General features: G+C 37.8%; 1 protein-coding gene across 4 annotated transcripts in view; it reads left to right on the top strand.

The window, feature by feature from the left end:
- SATB2 (SATB homeobox 2) overlaps nt 1–20,836 on the top strand; it is a 218,708-nt gene that overhangs the window by 112,853 nt on the left and 85,019 nt on the right. For all 4 annotated transcript variants that reach the window (XR_006205634.1, XM_042949625.1, XM_042949623.1 and 1 more), the window contains exons 8-9: nt 15,917–16,129; nt 20,356–20,511. Coding sequence is in view for 3 of the 4 variants with exons in the window: in XM_042949625.1 (XP_042805559.1) it covers nt 15,917–16,129; nt 20,356–20,511 (369 nt within the window). In the remaining variant the exon portion in view is untranslated. The remainder of the gene's footprint in view (nt 1–15,916; nt 16,130–20,355; nt 20,512–20,836) is intronic.

Here is a 20,836-nt window from a genome sequence, read left to right as displayed (position 1 = left end):
AACCTAGAGTGTAATTTCATTAGAGTTGAGAAGGCAGGAGCCAGAATTTAGGAGTTGAGGAGTGACTAACTGTTGAGGATACAGAAGCAGGGGCTGCAAATTACTCTTTCCGAAATTTGGTGTTGAAAAGGAGGTCAGAAGTGTGTTGACAGCTTGAATGTGATAGGGAGTCGATCTGAGATAGAAGGAATTGTGAAGTAGTTTGGGATCTCAGCTGAAGTTAACAGGCATGAACTAGTGATGGAACCAAGCACTGTGGTTTGGTAACAGTCTTCAGGAATGCTGGAACCAGAGGAGTGGGAGCAGGGAAGAAGCACAGTGGGATGGTTTGAGGTTTGGTGCTGAAAGATTAGGTGTGGCAGGAGACCAAGAGGGTGAGATCTCCTGCCCCCTTGACTTCGCTGATTTACGCTTTCTATTATTGACAGACTCCATTTACAGCATTTGAAAATGAGTTTGGAGGTCCACGGAGGTCTGCACATGTTCCAGATAGCACTCTATGGTTTCTTTTTTGACTCAAAGTACTGAAGCAGCGTTTGTGTGTCCACAGTTATCTGAACTAGGGCTATGAAAAATTCTGGTGCTTTTGAGCCAGTGTGTTACTAAATGTTATTGCTAAATACAAAGTGGAAGGATGCATCTTTTAGTCTTTATTTTGTGTTTATATGTGTAGTTGTGTGTGTGTGTGTGTGTGTGTGCATGTGTATGTGTATGTGTTCTTTCATGTATCATTCATGTGCATGAATAGGCATTTCATAGCTAGCCAACATTTTATTGGTTATATATACAGTTCCTTTGGCTAAGGATAAAATTGAAAGCATGGTTGTATTACTCTGGATTTTAGAATCAAATACAGTATATATTTTATCCAAATAGCATGAAGCCTGAGAGAAGACTCACAGAGAGGCTAGACAAAAGACAGACCTTGTTGGTGTGAGAGAATGCTCTGCCAAGGCCCTAGACTCCTGGAGGTCTGTCTTCTCCTCCACAATCCTTTTTGTCTATTTTTATGGATTAATGATTTTTCTTTGGCATTGCCATCGTTCAAGTGCCAAGTTATAAAAGGTCTAATTGAAGCATGGAACACATTTTATTATTTTCCTCCTGCCATTAAATTTGTAAGATGGCTACACCCAGAAAGGAACATTCACTTTCAATCAACATGAGCTTGAGTTCATGGGCCAGCCTTGAGGATATCAAATGGAAAATGCATAGGAATGTATGAGTATTTCCTTTTAAAATTCTGCTTTTAATTTGGGAAAGCTTTTCATCCCTCTGGGATCATAACCTGTTGTGTATAAAGCCCAACCTAATCAAGGTAGATGGTATTGACAGAATGACATAGTTTGAACTTAAGCTGGAGGTCAGCAGGCAGATTGTTTTTGCTGTATATACTGTAGTTGCTAACAGCAAGGTTGGACAGCTGGGTTTCACCAGCAGCATCATTAAATGGAAAACATGGCGTACTGTGCCCCGTGAAACCAACCATGGATTTTCCAAATGTTAGGCTTTTTTGAGTGGAATCAGACATTTATGGGTGATATCATGATTTGCCGGCTATAATAAACAAAAATTAACTTTATAGATAACAACGTAAATGAAGTATTAATTTTTGGATAGAAAGGAATCTCACCATTTTTTTCCTCAAAGCAAACAGGATCAGAACCATTTATTTTAGATGAATACCTAAGGCCAATATCAATCTTGTGTCCATTTGCTTTAGTGAGGTGTAATATACCTTCAGTACACTGAGTATTTCCTAGAAATAGTTCATGATCTCTATTATTCATTTATTATCAAATTCAATAAAAAGTACTTTGGTTTGTCATCCTATAGTTTGTATTTCTGGATTTGTGCTCAGTGATTGGACCCTGAACAACTAGTAATTAGAGACAGTGTGTATGTGTGTGTATAGAACAAATCACATGTATAACATTCATAAATGAAGCTAAAGCTGGAAAAAAAAACAACCACATTGGCCTAGTTTTTCATGTTTAAAACTTCCAGAGGAACAACTGAAATTCATAATAAATAGCATTTGAAAATGCCAGTTCTCCAAGGAGAAACTATTAATTACTCTGTATATCTGATCTATTGCCACTATATCATTTGGTGATATAAAATAACACAATCGAGGGAATAGAGCTATATTTCCAAGAACTTGCTTTTTTAAAAAAAAATTTAATGTTTTTATTTATCTTTGAGAGAGAGAGAAAGACAGAGCACAAGTGGGGGAGGAGCAGAGAAAGAAGGAGACACAGAATCTGAAGTAGGCTCCAGGCTCTGAGCTGTCAGCACAGAGCCTGACACGGGGCTCAAACTCATGAAACGCAAGATCATGATCTGAGCTGAAGTCAGACGCTTAACTGACTGAGGCACCCAGGCGCCCCTCAAGAGCTTGCATTTAATACATTTTTATTTTAATCAGTGTGTCTTGAGATCATGCAATGCCAGGGTATCATTTCATCAGCATGGGCACGAGACTAATGTAGTTCTAGATGCAGGGTAGAGCAGAGCATCACATCCTGTCTGTGCCATCAGGATGATAGAAGCCTGTTTTTGTCATTATGACCTTGCAGAAAATATATTCTGAGCATTGTCACTTTCTTCTTTACTAGTCTTTTGGAAGAAAAGGTTAACCCCACTTTTTTTGTCTCTGAAGACTTTTATGACAAATGAGAGATCAGATGTTTTCTGGCCTGGTCATTAATTTTCAGGAAATTCCTGTGATATATTTCTAAGTGTTTCTATTACCTATGGTCACAAAGTGAGGTGCTGTGGGTATTACACCAGAGTAAGCCGAGGCAGATAACATGCCTGCTCTGTGTTTGGTGTTCTATTTCTCCCCCACTTGTACTCCCCTATACTTTTACTTCTAGAAGCTAGTGACTGCTGGTCAGTTTTTCATTCAAAGGACTTTCCTCAGACTATTGGATTTTGCTTTACTCACACAGGCAGAGAGCTGGTAATACTTAACCAATGTCTGATAGGTGCAGGGGGGTAAAAGGCCAGCTCCCCTGCCTCCAGTAGTAGGGACAGCACTGAAGTGTGACTTTTACTCCAGAGCTCTCCGCAGATGTGGCTGAGACAGGGACTGCTTGGGTTTCTTCCCTTCCCTGTCCCACTTTTCCCACTGCCTCACCAGTTTCCCTTTGTACTTCCTTAATAAATCACTTGCACAGGAATCTTTATCTCAAGATGTGATTTTTATCCCAGATTATAGATCAGTGCCCCTGCTCATCTAAATAGGCTTTTGGTTATATTATGGGGTAGTAGTTTGAATAAAACTTATCTTCAATTTTATGCCTTACTACGTTCCAAATATAAAGTAAGATATCACTATGGGAATAGTATAGATGTTTTTACTGTACTACTTTCTCTTGAAAAGTATCAGCACTATTATTGTTTAAAGCCCTCTGAATTCAATGGACTGATATTGATATTGGGAAGATTTACTTATGGTTATCAAATACAGGAAAGAGAAAGAGAGGGAATGAAACAGAAATGGACACTGGTTTTGAAGCCCTATGAGATCTTCTAAACTTGACTTAAATGAAAACCAACCTTACCAAGTCTAAATGGTGAATTATGTAATTCACGTGAGTTTCAGAGTAGTTTTGTTCCTTCGCTCTGCCCAGTGCTCTGTCAGTGATGCAAGTGGTGTTTTTAGGACTTATAATTTCAAGAAATAAGAGGACCCGAGCTCTATCTAGTTTTTCTTTTTTTTCTTTTCCTTTTCTTTCTTCCTCCCTTCCTCCCTCCCTTTCTGTCCCTTTCTTTTCTTTTCTTCTCCTTTTCTTTTCTTTCTGTCCTTTTTTCTTTCCTTCCTTCCTTCCTTCCTTCCTTCCTTCCTTCCTTCCTTCTTTTGTCCCTTGCTCCCTCCCTTTTCTCTTTTCTTTTCTTCTGCAGTTATTTTCCCTTGCTAATATCCTAAATTTATGTTAGTGTTGGCATACTTTCACTTCCTAGGCTTATGGACATTAAATAAGTCGCTTATTTACTGTGTTTACTCACATCTGTGCTTTTTTGACAGTTTGATTATGAATCCTAACCTTAAGTGTTCTTTTGCCCCTTGTCACTTTATGGACTTGAAAATATTAATCAGAGGCTTGTGACAGTGTGAAAAGGTTTATGACAGTATTTTAAAAGACAATATTACGAAGGAATGGTTGTGGGATGCCCACTGACCTATAATAAGGATGGCTTCATAAAATATGTACAATGACTCTTCCTGAATAGATAAACTATTCTCTAATTTATTTAAAAATCCAATGACCTACATATTCATATGTTCAGAAATCCTTCATTTACTAACATTGTTTCTCCTCCGAGACCTTCCATCTGAGCAAATCTGTTAAATGAAGTAGAGGAAGCTTTGATCCAAACTAGGCTAAATCCATTGGAATGGCTGCCCTGCCACATGTGAATGGGAGCATTCGAATGCTAGAAAGGGAAAGTTAGTTGTGGTCCATGTTCCTTCTTTGCATCACTATCCCCTTTCCTTGGTGGTAGAGTTCAGGAAATACCCTTACATAAGGAATCAACAGTAAGAAGTTTCTACAGTTTGGAAATGAGGCTTTTTCCACTTTCATTATTTATATAATAGAGTTCTTTTTCCTCTAGCACATTACATCATAACGCAGAAAGTTCAGGTCCATTTTCTGTTTCAGGTAGCTCTCCTGAACCAATTCTTAGAAACATGTTTTCAGTAGATGCACAGATGTGTTTCACAAAATGTGCTATTCTGTACCAGTAGGACTCTAATTTGGTATCGTGCTCCTTCTTCTGTTTGATGCAAAAGTCACTGAGTTACACAATTTGCAACCTTTTGTCAAAGGCTTTGCTTGAGAAAGTTGTTCATCGTGGGTCTTATCTGATAGAGAAGAGGATTTAAAAAATCCTTCAGGAAGTCATTTGGTGGACCTGTCCTTATTTGACAATTTTTTTTTTTTTTTATGAGATTTTGCAAAGAATCTGCTGTTTACTCATCAAAGCCACATCATTTGAAGAAACTTAAGGCCAGGGTCATAAATACAGTTTTATAAAGTGACTCAGCAACTGGAGAATGTTTTCAACAGATTGGAAAATTAGATTGAACAACGCATCAGGAAAGTTGGCAGTAAGGTCAATGGCTAGAAATGTACACGTGTGTGTGAAATGACATGGGTTTTGCTTTTATGCTTTATCGATACCATGTTTATAGTATATACACACCCGTGTTATTTGGGTTAAAAGTGTCTAAGGACTTGCTAAACGGTATACTTCGAAGTGGTACAGTTAGGAAGGGGTATGTAGCAACAACATGAACATTTTAGTATCCAAAATATTTGGAAATCTGAACTTAAGTGGGTTACCAGTCCATTTGGGGAAGGAGAAAGTCTTACGTTTGATTTATACATATTGTTAGCCAAAGATAGGCATGATTTAATTATACATACAGTTTATATTTGTAGAAAACTTGACTTCCAAGATATTCAGCATTATTTCTCGGCCAACCTCTGGTCTCAGTCATCATTATTTCTTACTATGCAATAGAGATACGGCACTCCACAAGTCATACAGGAGTGGAACACAATGCAAACCCAGGGGTCTTGACTCCATGGTCCAGTGAGCTGCTTATAAAATGACAAGGAAGCCTGTGAGAAAAAGGAAGTCCATCCACTGAAAGGTGGCCTGTATATATGAAATGCTGCAGATCAGGCATGAACATGTTATTGGGTTTTGAAGCAAATAATACACCCTCTTTTGATTTCAACATTAAATTAATAAAGTGGGAAAAGATGGCCCTGCTTGCTTCATAAAATAGGCAGTCTTTCATTTCAGAACCACTGGCTTGAATTCATAGATTTAAAGATTATAATAATATTAATATCTCTCAGTATAGCAGTGTCTCCAAGTTCTTAGATGTCTTAAGGATGGCTTCTTGCTAGTGGTCTCACTTTAGTTCCTCTTGCGCATATACAAACTATCATTAATTAGCACCTTTTAGGCAATTCCAGCTGAAAAGGAGGGAGGAGATACTGGCTTTGTGTTCTGGGTAAAGAGAAGGTTGACTCGGTAACTGTCAAACATATATAACCCCCTCCTCATTACTTTTTTTTGGTAAAGATTTCCTTTTAAATGTTTATTTATTTTGAGAGAGAGAGAGAGAAAGAATGCATGTGGGGGGGGAGGGGGAGAGAGAGAGAGGGGGAGAGAGAGAGAGAGAGAGAGAGAGAGAGAGAGAGAGAGAGAGGACCCCAAGCAGGCCACACACTGTCAGTGCAGGGGAGGTTGATGCAGGGCTCAAACTCAAACCAGGAGATCATGACCTGAGCCAAAATCAAGAGTCAGACATTTAAGCAACAGAGTCACCCAGGTGCCCCAATAACTGTCTCCTCATTCCTATATCTACTTGAAATAGAAAATTTTGTGTAAAAGAATATATAAAGACCCCACCCCCCCTTTACAAAACTGGTACCAAAGAATCAGAGGAACCAAAGATGACAGAGCCCTATTCTGTCTTTTCCTATCCCTGACCAGTGTCCAAGTGCTTAGAAATTAGTTACTGAACTAATTATAAAAAATTCAGTTTTCTCCATTTTAACTAAAAAAGTCTTCCTTTGGGGGACGGTTTTACAAGCTTTTGTCACTTTTTTTTTCTGACAAGGGGTGATCAGCTCCTTTCACACAGATAAGGAGTCTCTTCCTTCAATAAGGACTTTCTTTTACCTCCTGTGAGTGTGTCTCAATATAGACCTATATTTTTAGTGTGAAGGTTTATTTTAGTATTTAGTCTCCTCCAATCCTGGGTGATGTTTACAATTAAAGTAGAATTTTTATAGAAGAAATACAAGGAACACTAGCTTTAGATCCCATTATTTATATACTTTTCACCATTGCTTATTTAAAGTAATAAAAAAAATACACAAGGAGTGTTCCTTTCATGGCCATTGATTGAAATGATGACCATTTGGCCTGGGGTTAAGTGCATGTTTGTTCAAATAAAACGAATTATGTTTAAAGGCCAGAAATGCTGTGAGAAAAATATAACTGAATCAATTTGAAGTCAGTTGGAGATTACAACGTTGTTTACATTCTGTCTACAAGTTTTGTACCTAAAATTATCAGTGTACATCACAGCATTTACTTTCAAACATCTTTGACTGCAGCACCCAGTGAGAAATACCTTTTACATCATGAGCTGGTACATACACTCACACATGTGCACATACGTGTGTATGTCCATCTGGAGTTCCATCTCATTTCAACCTGTGTTTTTGTCTATCTGTATATTCTAAAGCAAAACCTTCATGAAAGAAAAAAAAAAAAAAGCTTCGGGTAATAATACTTGTACCATGTATGAAACACCCTGGTAATTTCCAATCTACTGAATTGCATGTCATTATAAAAGAACTAGTTATGATCTACTGAAATCTATCATCTACTAATAGTTATGACCCATGTTTAAACAGTGATGCAAATTAATGCTTATTTTAAATGACTACAGAGTTACTTAGGGAAGAAAAGTTGTTTTACTTTTCTGAGGTATAAAAAGAGTATCTTGGTTTAATGACATGCTGGATTACCATATGATCGTTCCAGTTTATATAATTAGTTAAATTTTTCTTTACATTTCCTCTATTCCAAATAATTTTAATTCTTCTTCTTCCTGAAATGTATCCTTTACATTTTCTGCCTTCTATGCGGGAAGACAGCAAAATGTAAGTGGAGGGCCATGAAAATTTGAAGTTGCAAATTTAAAATAAGAATTGTATTGTGTATTAGTTCTGTATTTATTTGATATAGTTCTGTATATTCTATATTCAATTAACAAATGTTTATTAAGCATTCAGAAACTATGGTAGACCTTTTAATGGAGGCTAACATTTATTGAACACTTAACATGTATCAGTTATAAGCTCTAGGGAATCCCATGAGGGAAGTAAAATTATTTTATCAGTTTTACAGGTGAGGAAACTGTGCCATAGGAAGATGAATTAATCCTTGGCTAATTGAAGCCCTATTTTGAACGCAGAAATTTTGACATTAGAACTCACATTCACGACCACTTTATTCTCAATTATTTCTGATCTCATAGAACAGAACATGAAAGATACATTTCTCCTTCAAGGAGGTTGAAGGGGTTAAACCGGCTTTCAAACCAGTAATCCTGTTGTGGTATATTAAGTACTGCGATATTTTACATGTACTGTGTGAGAACACATGTTTTTGACCTTGGAGGTGATTGAAGTTAATGCAGAAATATTTCAGCAGGAAAAAAAATGATATTTTATAACTGTTTCAGGACAAAGTCAACTCATATGTTAACAGACTGCTTTACTTTTTATATCTGAATGCATTTGATACATTTGAGATATAAATATTCAATAAATGTATGTTTTTGGTTTGTTTTGTTTTGTTTTGGGAAAGTACTATTTTTGCCAATGTTTTGACAAAGTAGCCAAAGCTAGTAAATTTTGGGGGCAGTTTGCCAACAGTTGTTTCACACAATACACATAGAAACTAGAAATAACCAGGGCCCAGAACTTTGTGAATGCAATAGTCATGTGCCAGGTACTTGAGGTGTTAGTAGAAACCATGTATGTGCCCAGAGCTGAGAACACCACTGGTAAATGTTTCCAAAGGGAACCTGTTCAGTTCTCTATTTGATTTTGCTTTTTGGTACTCATGTGTTTAGAAAATTTTGGCTTGGATTGTGCATAACCCGCCCCCTGCACCCCCCCCCCCCATTCCAATACCTAAGAGTTTCTAAAGACAAAAATGGAAGGGATAAAAAGAAAAAAAAAAAAAACCAAAAAACTGTTCATCTAATTGCATCTATCTTTGCATTGAATAGGTAGGTAAAAATAGTAAAGTTCCCAGAGATCTGTTTCTGGCTAAATTCCTTCACTGTATGTGCTCAGGAGTGGCTCCGACGAGGGGATTGCTGTTAGGAGAGCGCAGGTGATTTTGGTTTCAAGAATGTTTTGTTGGACCCACTCTGTGTTGCATGTACTATATTCTGATGTGTCAGGTAGCACAGTATAGTTTTATTATGTCCCCTAGAAAGAAAGCTGTCTTTGAGGGAAGTGTTTTATTTAATGAATTGCAGATTGGGAGTAGATGAAATATTTGGTCTAAAGTGGAGTCTGCATGGCCAAGAATTTCAGTTTCCACTACTTGGTGTTTACAATAGGTTGAATGAAAAGATCTTGAGTGTAATATGTGGTCCAACAGGGCCTGTTCCTGGCGTTTCAGCAAACACAGGACTCCCCCATCTCAGACCAGTTTTTAAAAATGCATTTGGTGCGTTCTTAGAGCTTGATATCCCTCTATATTCCCAACTAACCACTAAGCACAAATTATACAGATTCTTCTCCCAAGGAGTTTACTGTATGATGAAGAGAAGAGGTTTTCTAGTAGCACAATGTAAAAGATGATGAGTGTCATAAATGCCAGATAGAACGAGTGCCATCTCAGTTCAAAGGAGGGAGAGACTATTGCCAACTGCAGCATATATGCATACACACATATGTACATAGTATTTTAGTGAATTACAGAATACATTTCTACAGCAACAACATTTGTCTGCAAATGTTACTTTTGTATATGCATTTATATTTGCAGAGTACATTAATTCCCTTTAGATGCTCAATTCTATCCACCCCCATCCTACAACCATGCTACATGCATAGGCTGCCTCTCCTAATAAAGAAATATTGTAATAAAGGGAGGTTTTATTAAACTAATGCAATAACGACATTTTCTTTGAGGATTTAACACATCATTTTTAATAATAAAAATCAAATTGTCATTGTTGTGCCCTGTATACCTTTTATTCAAATCAGCCTAAGTACTCTGGCTCCATGGCTGAGCAGTACTCTAGGGGGTGAAAGGAGGGTGAGTATTTTTAGCATTACACAAATGAATTTCAGCATACAGGTTCATAGTGGGGCTGTGGATTATGAATATGGAACCCAGGGAAACCTGTTTATATTCGTGAGCAGAGGGGGAAATGCCTGTCAGGAGTGTCTAGAAGGAAAGGAGATTGGAGATGAGGGAAGAATCACTTCTGTTAGGTCCGCTTTCTGACTATAGGATGTCAGCACTTTCTACAGCCATGCAGCTGGCTCCCCAGCTTCTGTAACTGTGTGTTAGTCCCTGGGATAGAAAAGCTCACTTTGTATGATTAGGCTGGGAATTTTGTATTACCTGGTCTTCACAAAAGAATACCAGTTTTTGGCTCTCATGTCAGCTGGAACCAGACATTTCAGAATTGTGTGAAAAGTAAGGCTGACAAATGAGCATGCAAGCATGAAGAGGGAAGTCGTGAAGATTGAGATGTGAAGAGTACCTTTGGAGGATTTTTGTTTGTTTTGTTTTTAAAGGGAAGTATGTGATAGATCATACTCAGGGGTAGGATGAAGGGTTGGCCGATATGACTGACAAGATCCTTTCTACCTTTGACCCTCTATGATTTTAATCTGTAAAATGGGGGTATACATGTCTTTGGACCTTGCTGACTGGTTAGGACATCATTTGTTTAAAGCAATATATAAATATGAACTAAATATATTTTCAGACTCACCATTGCATAATACATATGTCTCAATTCATGTATCCTTAGAGTTATAGCTTGATTTCTGAAGATCATCATTAAATAGCTTATATACTTTGTTCATACATCCAACAATACATAATTAAAATACGTTATTAGGGGATGGGCTTTATTTTCTCTAAAATCTATCTTTGTTCAGATTGGAACTCAACACTTTGAAACTATTTGCTTAGATGATAAATGAGCATTTTTTGGTTGAGTTACTTCAAAGGTATATGTTACAATAAATATGTGAACAGTGCAAGTTACCCTTTATACCTCCCACTTCAACTGCCACAAACAGAAATGTAATTTACAGAAATGAAAACAGTCTCCAGCTAGCTTGAAGCTTTTTCCAAGGGGGAGCACCGGGGTTTGCTGGGCCAGTTTCCTCAGTACACACCTGGTATATATCACTTTAAAAAATAAATTATGCCTCATTAAATTACAATTAAATGGAATCATGATCATTTGTTTTTCTGGAAGGAAGATGTTTTGCATATTGAAAGCCTAATTTGTTGCAGGTGACAAAAAGGCTGAACAGATTATCTAATATCACTTCATTTTAGGGGTAATGTTTGCTGGTTATTTTGTGTATACTCCAGTAGTTCAGAATTATATTAATGTAGACTATAGTAGTTTCACTTCAAAACTTTATCAGTTTTTGTACCTATTTTTAAAGCTTTTAAGGAAAAGGACACTTCTCTCGGTGTTCTAGATAAGCCATGCTGTTTTTTTTTTTTTTTCCTTCCAGGGTTTTAATACTGGCCAATCCCTCCCTTGGCTAGTCTCATCGTTGTCTCTATATCTATGTACTATGTATATTTCAAATCCCAGCCAAGTTAAGTCCCACTTCTTCCAAAATGTTTTCCCTGAGTTGGCAATACTTTTACCCTCTTCTGAACTGAGCCGGCACTCATTCTATCTGGAATTTATGACACTTGTCATCTTTTACATTGTGTTTTTATAAACCATCATACAGTGAACTCCTTGGCAGCAGAATCTGTGTCTTCTTAATCTTTTCTTTCCTTTCTGAGCTTCATACCAAGTCATAAATAAGAAATGAATTAATAGACTGATCTGTCATTTTTTGGTAATGGGTACATTGAGTTTGGGGGTTTCCTAGATGAGCAATGGATAGTAGAGCCTGATCCGACAGAATTACTAAAGGTCTGGGAGATATCCAGAACAAGTGTCTGTTAAAATCTAGGCAGCAATGACCTCCAGTGTTGCTGTAAGTTCTGGAGTTGCCTGGGAAGGTCTGAGGGGCTCAGACTTAGCGTTCGTAAAACCTGGCCCAGGTTTTGGTTCTCTTCTTGCTCTCTTAGAATTAACGCTCAGCATAAGCAGTTTCTCACCTGTCCCAGACAAGGCCGCAAGGGCTAGTGCAGGAACTTAGAACTAAATTTTAGGGAGCCAGTCCTGGTAATGTTTCCCAAGCATTTCTGAGTTATCAGCATGTATTTTACACAGGAACAATTTGGGGCAAACTATATAAATTGTTGAAGAAATATGGAAATCATAATAATGTAAACAAGAAAGCTCATCAACAGAAATTGCAGATTCAGAAACTATAAGGTCATTTCATTTGCCACATAGAAATATTGTTTAAAGTGCTCAAAATAATAAGTATATCAATTTTTCATTTTAAAAATCAGCCCAAATTCTTTGTTTTGTTTGTGGAGATAGCCTCTAGTAGCAACCGAGCTAGATGGCATCATATTATCTCTTGTGCTTTCAATTATCTTGTTTTTATTGAATTTTCTGCCAACATCATATACACAATCCCCCATTAAAAGTCCAGGAAGAAGGCCAGTTTGAGGTTCTTTTTCCCACCTCGGTTCTTTTTTCAGTGACTTGTAACCCAAGAGCTGTTGTGCAAGGTGGCTTTCTTTCCTGTGCAGATGTTCACGCTACTCCTTTTCAGTCAACATGTTTCCTGGTCTTACATAACCTCAGCTAACACCATGCTGGGAATTGTGATAATCTCTCCCTTGAGAAGGCTCTGTTGCCTACAATGAGAGAAATTCTTAATGACCACTTTACTCAATACTTGCAATATGTTTTAATGTGATTACTGATATGAAAGTTTAATAAGCAATATCCCGGTTAATTTATTAATTTCCCTCAATTTTCACATTCTCAATATTCATGATCTTTCTATTCATAAAAGTACACTTTTTTTTTCCCCCCTCAGTGCCCAGGTGCCATGCCACATTCTCTGTATCTCAGGCTGCATATTGGGAATGTTTAAGTGACACCTCCCGCCTGGCCGGTTGATAATTAAAATGCGAGACAGCATAGTGGCAAGGGCTTTAGAAATATTTATGTGAGATAAATTATTAATTTATGTTCTATTCAAGACAGCTTCAATATGATAAACATTTACTTATCTTGATAATTAGATAAGGTGGTTTGTAGTGTAAATTATGCCATAGATTTTCTTTGGATTTTTTTTTTTTTCGCCATGATGATTTTCAGCTAACTAAATAAACTCACTCTACATTTATGAGCCTGCAGAATTTGGACTATATATTTTTTTAATTCAAGTTTAAACAGCGAGGAGCACATAAATAACCAAATGAAAAAGACTCAACAAAACAACTAAAACTCTTTTTGTGCTCACCAGTTAGCCACTTGTTATTGAAAATGTCTGAGGTAAAAAGAATCTGCTTTGGAACCATGGCTACACAGATGAGACTTTAAGTAAATAATTTAGAACAGTGTTCTCATTCTCTGGGGCAATAGTGGAGGCAGCACTGGCCACCTTGTTGGTTTGAGACTTTATCTTCAATTAGGCAAATAAAACAGAGGCAATAGTATATTCCACCAGCCCCTTAAAACACAAACATCGTGTCCCACTCACTTCAGAAGTGATGCTGATGAGCAATCATTTACAAGGATGCTTTGTCTTGATTTTTCTTAGAGATGGATTCATTTCCCCATAAGGTTGTCCAACATGTAAAAAATGTAGGGGAAGGATTTCAGTGTAGGGGTGGGGGAGGGGGTGGGGGGGGAAGAAAAAAAACAGTCAACCAAGCCAAAAAGAGAAACAAGTAAAAGACCTCTATGCTTTGCAATAATTTTTTTATTGATTATGAATGAACAAACTTGCTATTTTGAACGTGGTCCATTAGAACAATAGTTTTTGTTATTTCACTATTTTGTATGTAAGATCTTTACTATAATGTACTCCACTTTCAAAAATAATTTCACAGAAGAAGAATACGTTTACAAACTGCCTTTGAAGTACCATAAGTATCGTTGTAATAACTAGTGTAAAGACTATATCCATGCAACCCCTAAAATTCCTCCCAGTTTGGCAGTCTGAGATTTATTAAAGTGCTAAAGTTGCTTATGCTAGAGAGAGAAAGGAGAGGAGGAGGAGGAGGGGACCGACTCATCCCGTATGCACTGAGTTCATTATTAAAGAAAGCTCAGAAAACATCAATCTTAGTGTCTTATTGGTATTGATTTTAAATCCACTTCCCTCTTGTCTCTCTACATATTAATTTAGAGATTTTTATCTTAGAACAAATTCACTATTAATATTTCAAGTTGCTTCATGCAAGTGGAAAGTAGGATAACTTAAGGCAGAACTGACTTTGAATTTCAAAAAAGAATCCATACCTAGATTGTGTAACATTTTCTGGAAGACAAATGTCTCTTGCTTCTAAAAGCATGATACATCTAGATTTTCTTATGCTCATTTTACCAATACAGTATTTTCACATTCATGTCCTACCTTTTCCTTTCCTTGGGCATGCATGCACACAGACACGCACTTAACATTTCTTCTGGCTTCATTGTGTGGCTTATTTCATTCTTGTTTGCAAAGACTTCTCTAATCAAAGCAACATGACACTCGTATTGCAGAACTATCATATGTCCTACTACGTGTACATCCTTATAAATTGTCTTGCATGATACTTTGAGTGGTGATTACCTCTTTAAAGTGCTAATAGCTGTGTGATGCACACTCTTGTGATATTTGCTTCACTACATTACAAATGCATTACTTATTTTTAAAACTTGCCTACCTTACCCTGAAGATTTCTTTCCAACCAGAGGTGGCATATTCTTCTTGGATCTAACACCTTTTTATATTTAAGCCATACTTTACAAATCTGATAGTGTTTTCTTTGCATTCATATTTCCCTCAGTGGAAATGTCTTTGGCACCTACTTTTCGCAATTTTGGGTTGCCCCGTGTGTTCTAAGATACAGAAGTTAGCATTTCAGCTCTTCCTGGAGGATGATCCTAGACTCTGGTCTCATATTGCCCTGAGAAGAGACACCCTGAATTGGAAGGTGGAAAGTGATGTCTCTTTGTGAAAATTTAACAAGAGTTCAGAATGGAAATTGTTTAGCTTTTGCCCAGATTACTTCAGTGATTAGAACTCCGGTTCTAGCCCTTTTCTTGCGTGTATACTACTTTTCTCTAGACTTGTCAACATTTTCCTTTCCTTTGTGAGTTCTCTGCCATCCGAGCACATGAAAACACCAATTTCCTATTTAAAGCTTTTTGGATGAGTCACATACTCAGAAATTATCTGAGTCTATACATGGCATTCTCTGATGTGTGCTCTGACCCCTCACCAGCTGTGCCTGTATTTCCATTGTTTTAACGACGGTGGGATTAGAGCTTCCCCAAGGAGGGCATCTCATGAAAAAAAGTTTGGGTGCCCTCTGGTACATATACGAGGATACCAATTATGTATGTGGATTGAGAAGCTATCAGAGGGTTAACACAAGTTATGGCCATTTGCTTTGTGTCTTTTTTTTTTCTTTTTTTTTTTTCTTTTTGCCATGAGAAACATCTATATTGAAAACAGTGGCCGGTCACACAGAAATTCAGCCAAACTTTTTTTTTTTTTTTAAGTCGATGTAAATCTCCCATGCTGTTTAAATGTCGGAACTAAATTTACCAAACTTGGCAGATTTGTAAAGCTGAGCAGGACTGCCAAGTGTTCCCAGTTTCAAGCAGAGAGAGTTCTAACAGTTCCTGAAATACTTGTAGGAGGCACCTGGTGGTAATTGCAGTTTCACAAGCCTTCCGAGCGCCTACCTTGCTAGCTGGCATCTCTGTACACTGACGATTATTACAGTGATGATAAAGTGTCAGAATAGAACGGTCCAGATTAAGGCACAGCCCTGGAAGGCAAGCACAGTCCCACAAAATCTTACTGCTGAAGAACCCTCAGCAATTAGACTGAGGTTCTTGACATCACAGCCAGCTGGTAATACCAACAAAGGGGGAGGGGGCAGATGATGGAAACCACACACGTACCTGCAGATATGACTTGGCCTGTTTTTCTTTTTTTTTCCTTTTAATCAGGGATTGTTGTCTGAGATTTTGCGTAAGGAAGAAGACCCTCGGACAGCCTCTCAGTCTCTTTTAGTAAACCTGAGGGCCATGCAGAATTTCCTCAATCTGCCGGAAGTGGAGCGGGATCGCATTTACCAGGACGAGAGGGAACGGAGCATGAATCCCAATGTGAGCATGGTCTCGTCAGCCTCTAGCAGTCCCAGCTCCTCCCGAACCCCTCAGGTGAGATATTTTTGCTCCGCTGACTTTTCAGTCTTGGCCTTGGAAACATCTTGCCTTCACTGATACTGCGTTTCTCTCAAAAACTAAGAGACATAATTCAAAGATTTGTTGATCTGAGAATGTGAACCTCTGACCATGTAAGAATGGTTATCCTTTACTGTGTCATATGGTATTTCTGTCCCTTGAGGAAAGTACCATTCTTCCACACAGAAAAGGGCAGGAGTGGGTGGATAGGTAGGCTCCAGACTGTTTACACACAGCTACTTAGTTATCTAAGATGGAGTCAGGGGATTTGAATTGAAGCTGAGTTTACGTAGTAAGAACACTACTTTCCTTAAACTGTATATTAGCTTGGAAGCGGGGATCGGCGGAGGGGGGTGGGTTAGGGCTGGGGACAGGGACAAGGAGAGTAATCCAAGCTCTTGTTTATGCACTTCGAAAAAGACAAAATGGAGGAGAAATCTGTGTATGGTTGAAGCACGCGTATGGAGCGGCTGGATCAGAATGTTTGGGCGATCATTCAGGGATCCCTTAGAAAATGGTAGTGGGAAGGTATGCAGGCCTTAATGATTTTCCTTCCTTGGGTGATCTCCCTACAGGACTCAGTGACTCAGCTTTCCTTCTCTCCTTTTCTCCCCACACTTTAAAAAGCATTCTGTTCTCAGGTCCTTCTGCAAATTCACATGTCTGGTAATGCTGTGAGCGTCAGCGATCCTAACTAAATGGTCAACATCTCAAGTCAGCCAAGTGTCCTTTCCAGTTCACGTCTGAGCCCATTCATTTCTAGCCTACTTTTTACTTCTCCCAAACTGTTACTGGTCAATAGATTTACGATAAAACCATCTGACTCGCTGTTGCCAGGATGACTGCAAGTTATGTCTCAAAACAAATACTTAACAAGTATGCATTTGTACAAATCAGAAAAATGGGCACTTTGTAACCAAAGTTTTTTTTTGTTTTTTTGTTTTGTTTTTGTTTTGTTTTGCTTAGTTTTGGTGTTATGAGTGTTTTCTGGTAAGTTCCAAGGAACTGATTAAACATAGGAGATTTTATTCTAGTAGAAATACTTGAGCTTTCTCAAGTACATCCATTTTTTTTCACACGTCATAACTTTTTTTTTTTTTAACTCTGCAATAGATTTTTAATTGAAGATCGTTTTCTGTCATGTAGTGCCAAATTGTGATACTTTCACTTTAGTCTTTGGTGAATTATGAGTTTTAGGTACTGTTAAACCAAAAGTAAGTCTCTTGACTGCTTACTTTGGATGAGTGTAATGAAGCATTTTTCTTTTTATTTATTTTTTTAAAATCTTGAGGCATATATATTGAGCTATGGAGTTGGACGAGTTGTTAATTTGCACTAATATTTACTTCTATTAAATTCACCAATATTGTTGCCACTTTTGAAGCCCATTAAATCATTATAGAGAGTCCAGCCATGCTTCATGGCCATTTAACCAGCTCTTCTCAAAAAGTCATTTCTACTTGTTAGAAAATAAGTCAAGTCCAGGTTGTTTTTCCATTTCCTTGTAATATTTTTCTAATGCAATTATATCTTAGGCACCTTTTCAAAGACCTGAAAGCTTTCAGAGCCAGACCAATTTATCAGGCAAAACAACCAGGGTCAGTATTTTGCTGTATTGAACAGCAGAAAAATCTCATCTAGAAAATTCCCAGATAGAAGTGCCCTTTGGGGACAAGAATAACAGGGAAATTGATCATTTAATTTCACAGTTTTGAGATTTCTGAATATAAATATAAAATCTTCTTCTCAAAATAGTTTTGAGAATATAGTCATGCCACTGGCATTTGTACATTCTCTGGAACTTTCTTTTTCTGTTAAACATTGAGAAAGGGAAGTTATTAAAGTCTTTTAAAACATTTCATGATTACTTACTTAAACTTCTTTACATACATATCTCAATAGTAAAGATCCTTAGTAAAGCTTTCATTTGTGAGAACAAATATTATAGGAATACCCACTGATTAAGCTTTTAGTTGGAGCCAGCAATCTAAAATACCCAGGCAGCCCCATGTAGGTTGATGGAGAATATTTCCTAGACCCCATCAACATTTTATTACCAGTTTAAAACAAATGGAGGAAATTTAAAATGTAAAATCAAATCTTCAGAGCCCCATCTCATAATCTTTCAGTTGGCCAGTATTTCTTGATGTACTTAATGACGACAAAACAACAGCATAAGGATAAAAACGATCACACTGAGCACTAACTGTGTGTCAGGTATTGTGAGCATTTTGCATGAATTCAATCCTCACCATTTTGTGTTGTTATTCCCATTTTACAGATGAGGAAACTAAGGTTTTAATGGGTTAAGTAATTTGTGCAAGGTCACATGATTGAGTGGTAGAGCTAGGATTTGATCACTAATTATTTTGATTCCAAGGCCTGGGCTCCTAACCATATATTATAGTGCCCTGAGAGGTTTTTCTTTAGCCTCTAGGGTTCTAGAGGAGATTTGACCAGTCTAATAAGATGAGATAGTCAGTGAGGCTAATGAAGAAATTTCAGTTGGGAAAGGCAGAAATGATATGCTAAAATATGCACTTAGCAGGAAAAGCACTGCAAGTTAAACTAGAAATTTTGAGAAGAAAAAGGAGTTTCTTGAAAAAAAAAATGACAGAAAATTGGATTATTGTGGGAAGACCCCAAACTAGAAAGCAAGAAGATGCTTGTAAAAACAGCATCCAGTCTACACTGGAGATTTTGGAGGTGGGATAGCACAGTGGTCCCCAGCCAATGCTTTGGAGCTGGAAACTCCTGAGTTCCGATCATGGTTCCTTCAATTGCTGCTGTCTTTCCAGGAAGTTAAGTGTCTTCTTTTATTTTCACTTGTCTTCCTTAGTCAAATGAACATAATAAAGTCTGATGTACTGGGTTCTTCAAATAATTAAATGAAATAACAAAAGCAAAAACACTTTCTGGAGTGCCTGGCAAATAAAAAGTATCACATACCTTACAGTTATTATTACCTTGCAGTAACTAGAGTTTTAGGGAGACAGGGAGAGAGGAGAATGCAAAAATCAGTGAGCAATCTTATGAATTAAAGCCTTCATAGAAACTTAGGACATTAACTCGGGCTTCAAGATGCTACGGAGAATGATCCCACAGTATCCAGACTGCATGCTGTGTCCCTCTCCAAATCTGCGTGCTGCTTAAATCAGTGGGGGAGTAGCTCAGGGCCTCCATAGAAGGAAAGTAATGATCTGGTGACAACTGCCTTGGTTGGGGATTCTAGGGTGAGTGCAGACAGAAAAATTTCAGTTTAGTTCAAATCAGCCAGCTGTGCTCAGGTGCCAAAAATTGGTGCCCACTCTGCCCACAGTCCTGCTCCCTGGGGTTCTGAGAAGGCTTCCCAGCCCCCTGCCCCCTCCCCACCCCTCATTACACACCAGAGGAAATGCTCTGGCAGTCTTTTGGATCATGGAGATGCAAATGTTTTAGGGTTATCTCAACCCCAAGAAGTACAAACACCTTCTATATTGTCCTTCATTTGTCTCTGAAGCTGATGGGAAATCATTCAATTAAAACGAACACGGCAGAATACATAAAACCACAATATGAGTTTAAGAAAATGAAAACGGCACATCAAAGGCATTCTGAAGCCTAGTTTTATGAAATGAAATTTTGTTTCATTTCCACTGATTTCCTAGGTGAAATTAGGTGACTGTCTGGGTAGCATAATGATGATAGTGATGGGAAACCATACATACTCAAATGACATATGTAAAGCTTTAATAAAGAATGAGCGAGACTCGGGGGAGTGCATTAAATTGAGTAATAATTTATTATTTAGAGACCTCTACCCATTTACTCATTTTTTTTTTTTTTTTCTGGAAGAATTGACTCTTCCTCCTAGGTGTGCCATTTTTAGAAAGAAAGAGGTAACTCTGTGTGTGTTCTGCATGCTTGTTTTCCAGTTAGGTGATCTCTTATAGTTTGGTACCTGGGGTAGCCATCGTACCTGTGAACCGTCTAGGATACCGTGAGGAAAAGAACAGGGTTGACAGGACTCTGCATGTCCTATAGGAATGCACTGCAATTATTTCCAATCACAATTAACCTGATTAGAATAATGGACAGGAAGTGTCCCTTTGTAGCTAATGCAGTTTGGCATCAGCTGACTGAAATCCTTTGATAATTTCTGCACAGATGGCTGGGCTGAATGCAGCACTTTTTAAATTATTATTTTCATGGTCTCTTGGTAGGCCAAAACCTCGACACCGACAACAGACCTCCCCATTAAGGTGGACGGCGCCAACGTCAACATCACAGCTGCCATTTATGACGAGATCCAACAGGAGATGAAAAGGGCCAAGGTGTCTCAAGCCCTGTTTGCCAAAGTGGCTGCAAATAAAAGTCAGGTGAGTGGTTTTTAAAAGAGCAAAAGCGAGGGCTGGAATTAGACCATTCTCCTCCCACCAATAAAAATACATCTGTTCCTATAATAATAATAACAATAATAATCCCAAGGGAACCTGTCATGTTCTGCCTTTTGCTCTATGGTTTGCTTTTATTCCCACTGGAGTTTAAAATAGAGACTAAGTTAAAATCCAGATTTTTTTCTTTTAAAGATTTTTTTTTTCAAATAGAATCAACCTTGAATGATTTCTCTCATAATTCTAAGCACTGCTGTGTATCCACTTTCCTTTCTTTTTTCTTTCTTTTCTTTCTTTCTTTCTTTCTTTC

This window comes from Panthera leo, chromosome C1, assembly GCF_018350215.1.
Source record: "Panthera leo isolate Ple1 chromosome C1, P.leo_Ple1_pat1.1, whole genome shotgun sequence".
In the NCBI taxonomy this organism is placed as follows: domain Eukaryota; kingdom Metazoa; phylum Chordata; class Mammalia; order Carnivora; family Felidae; genus Panthera; species Panthera leo.
This window is presented reverse-complemented; position numbering and strand designations above follow the sequence as displayed.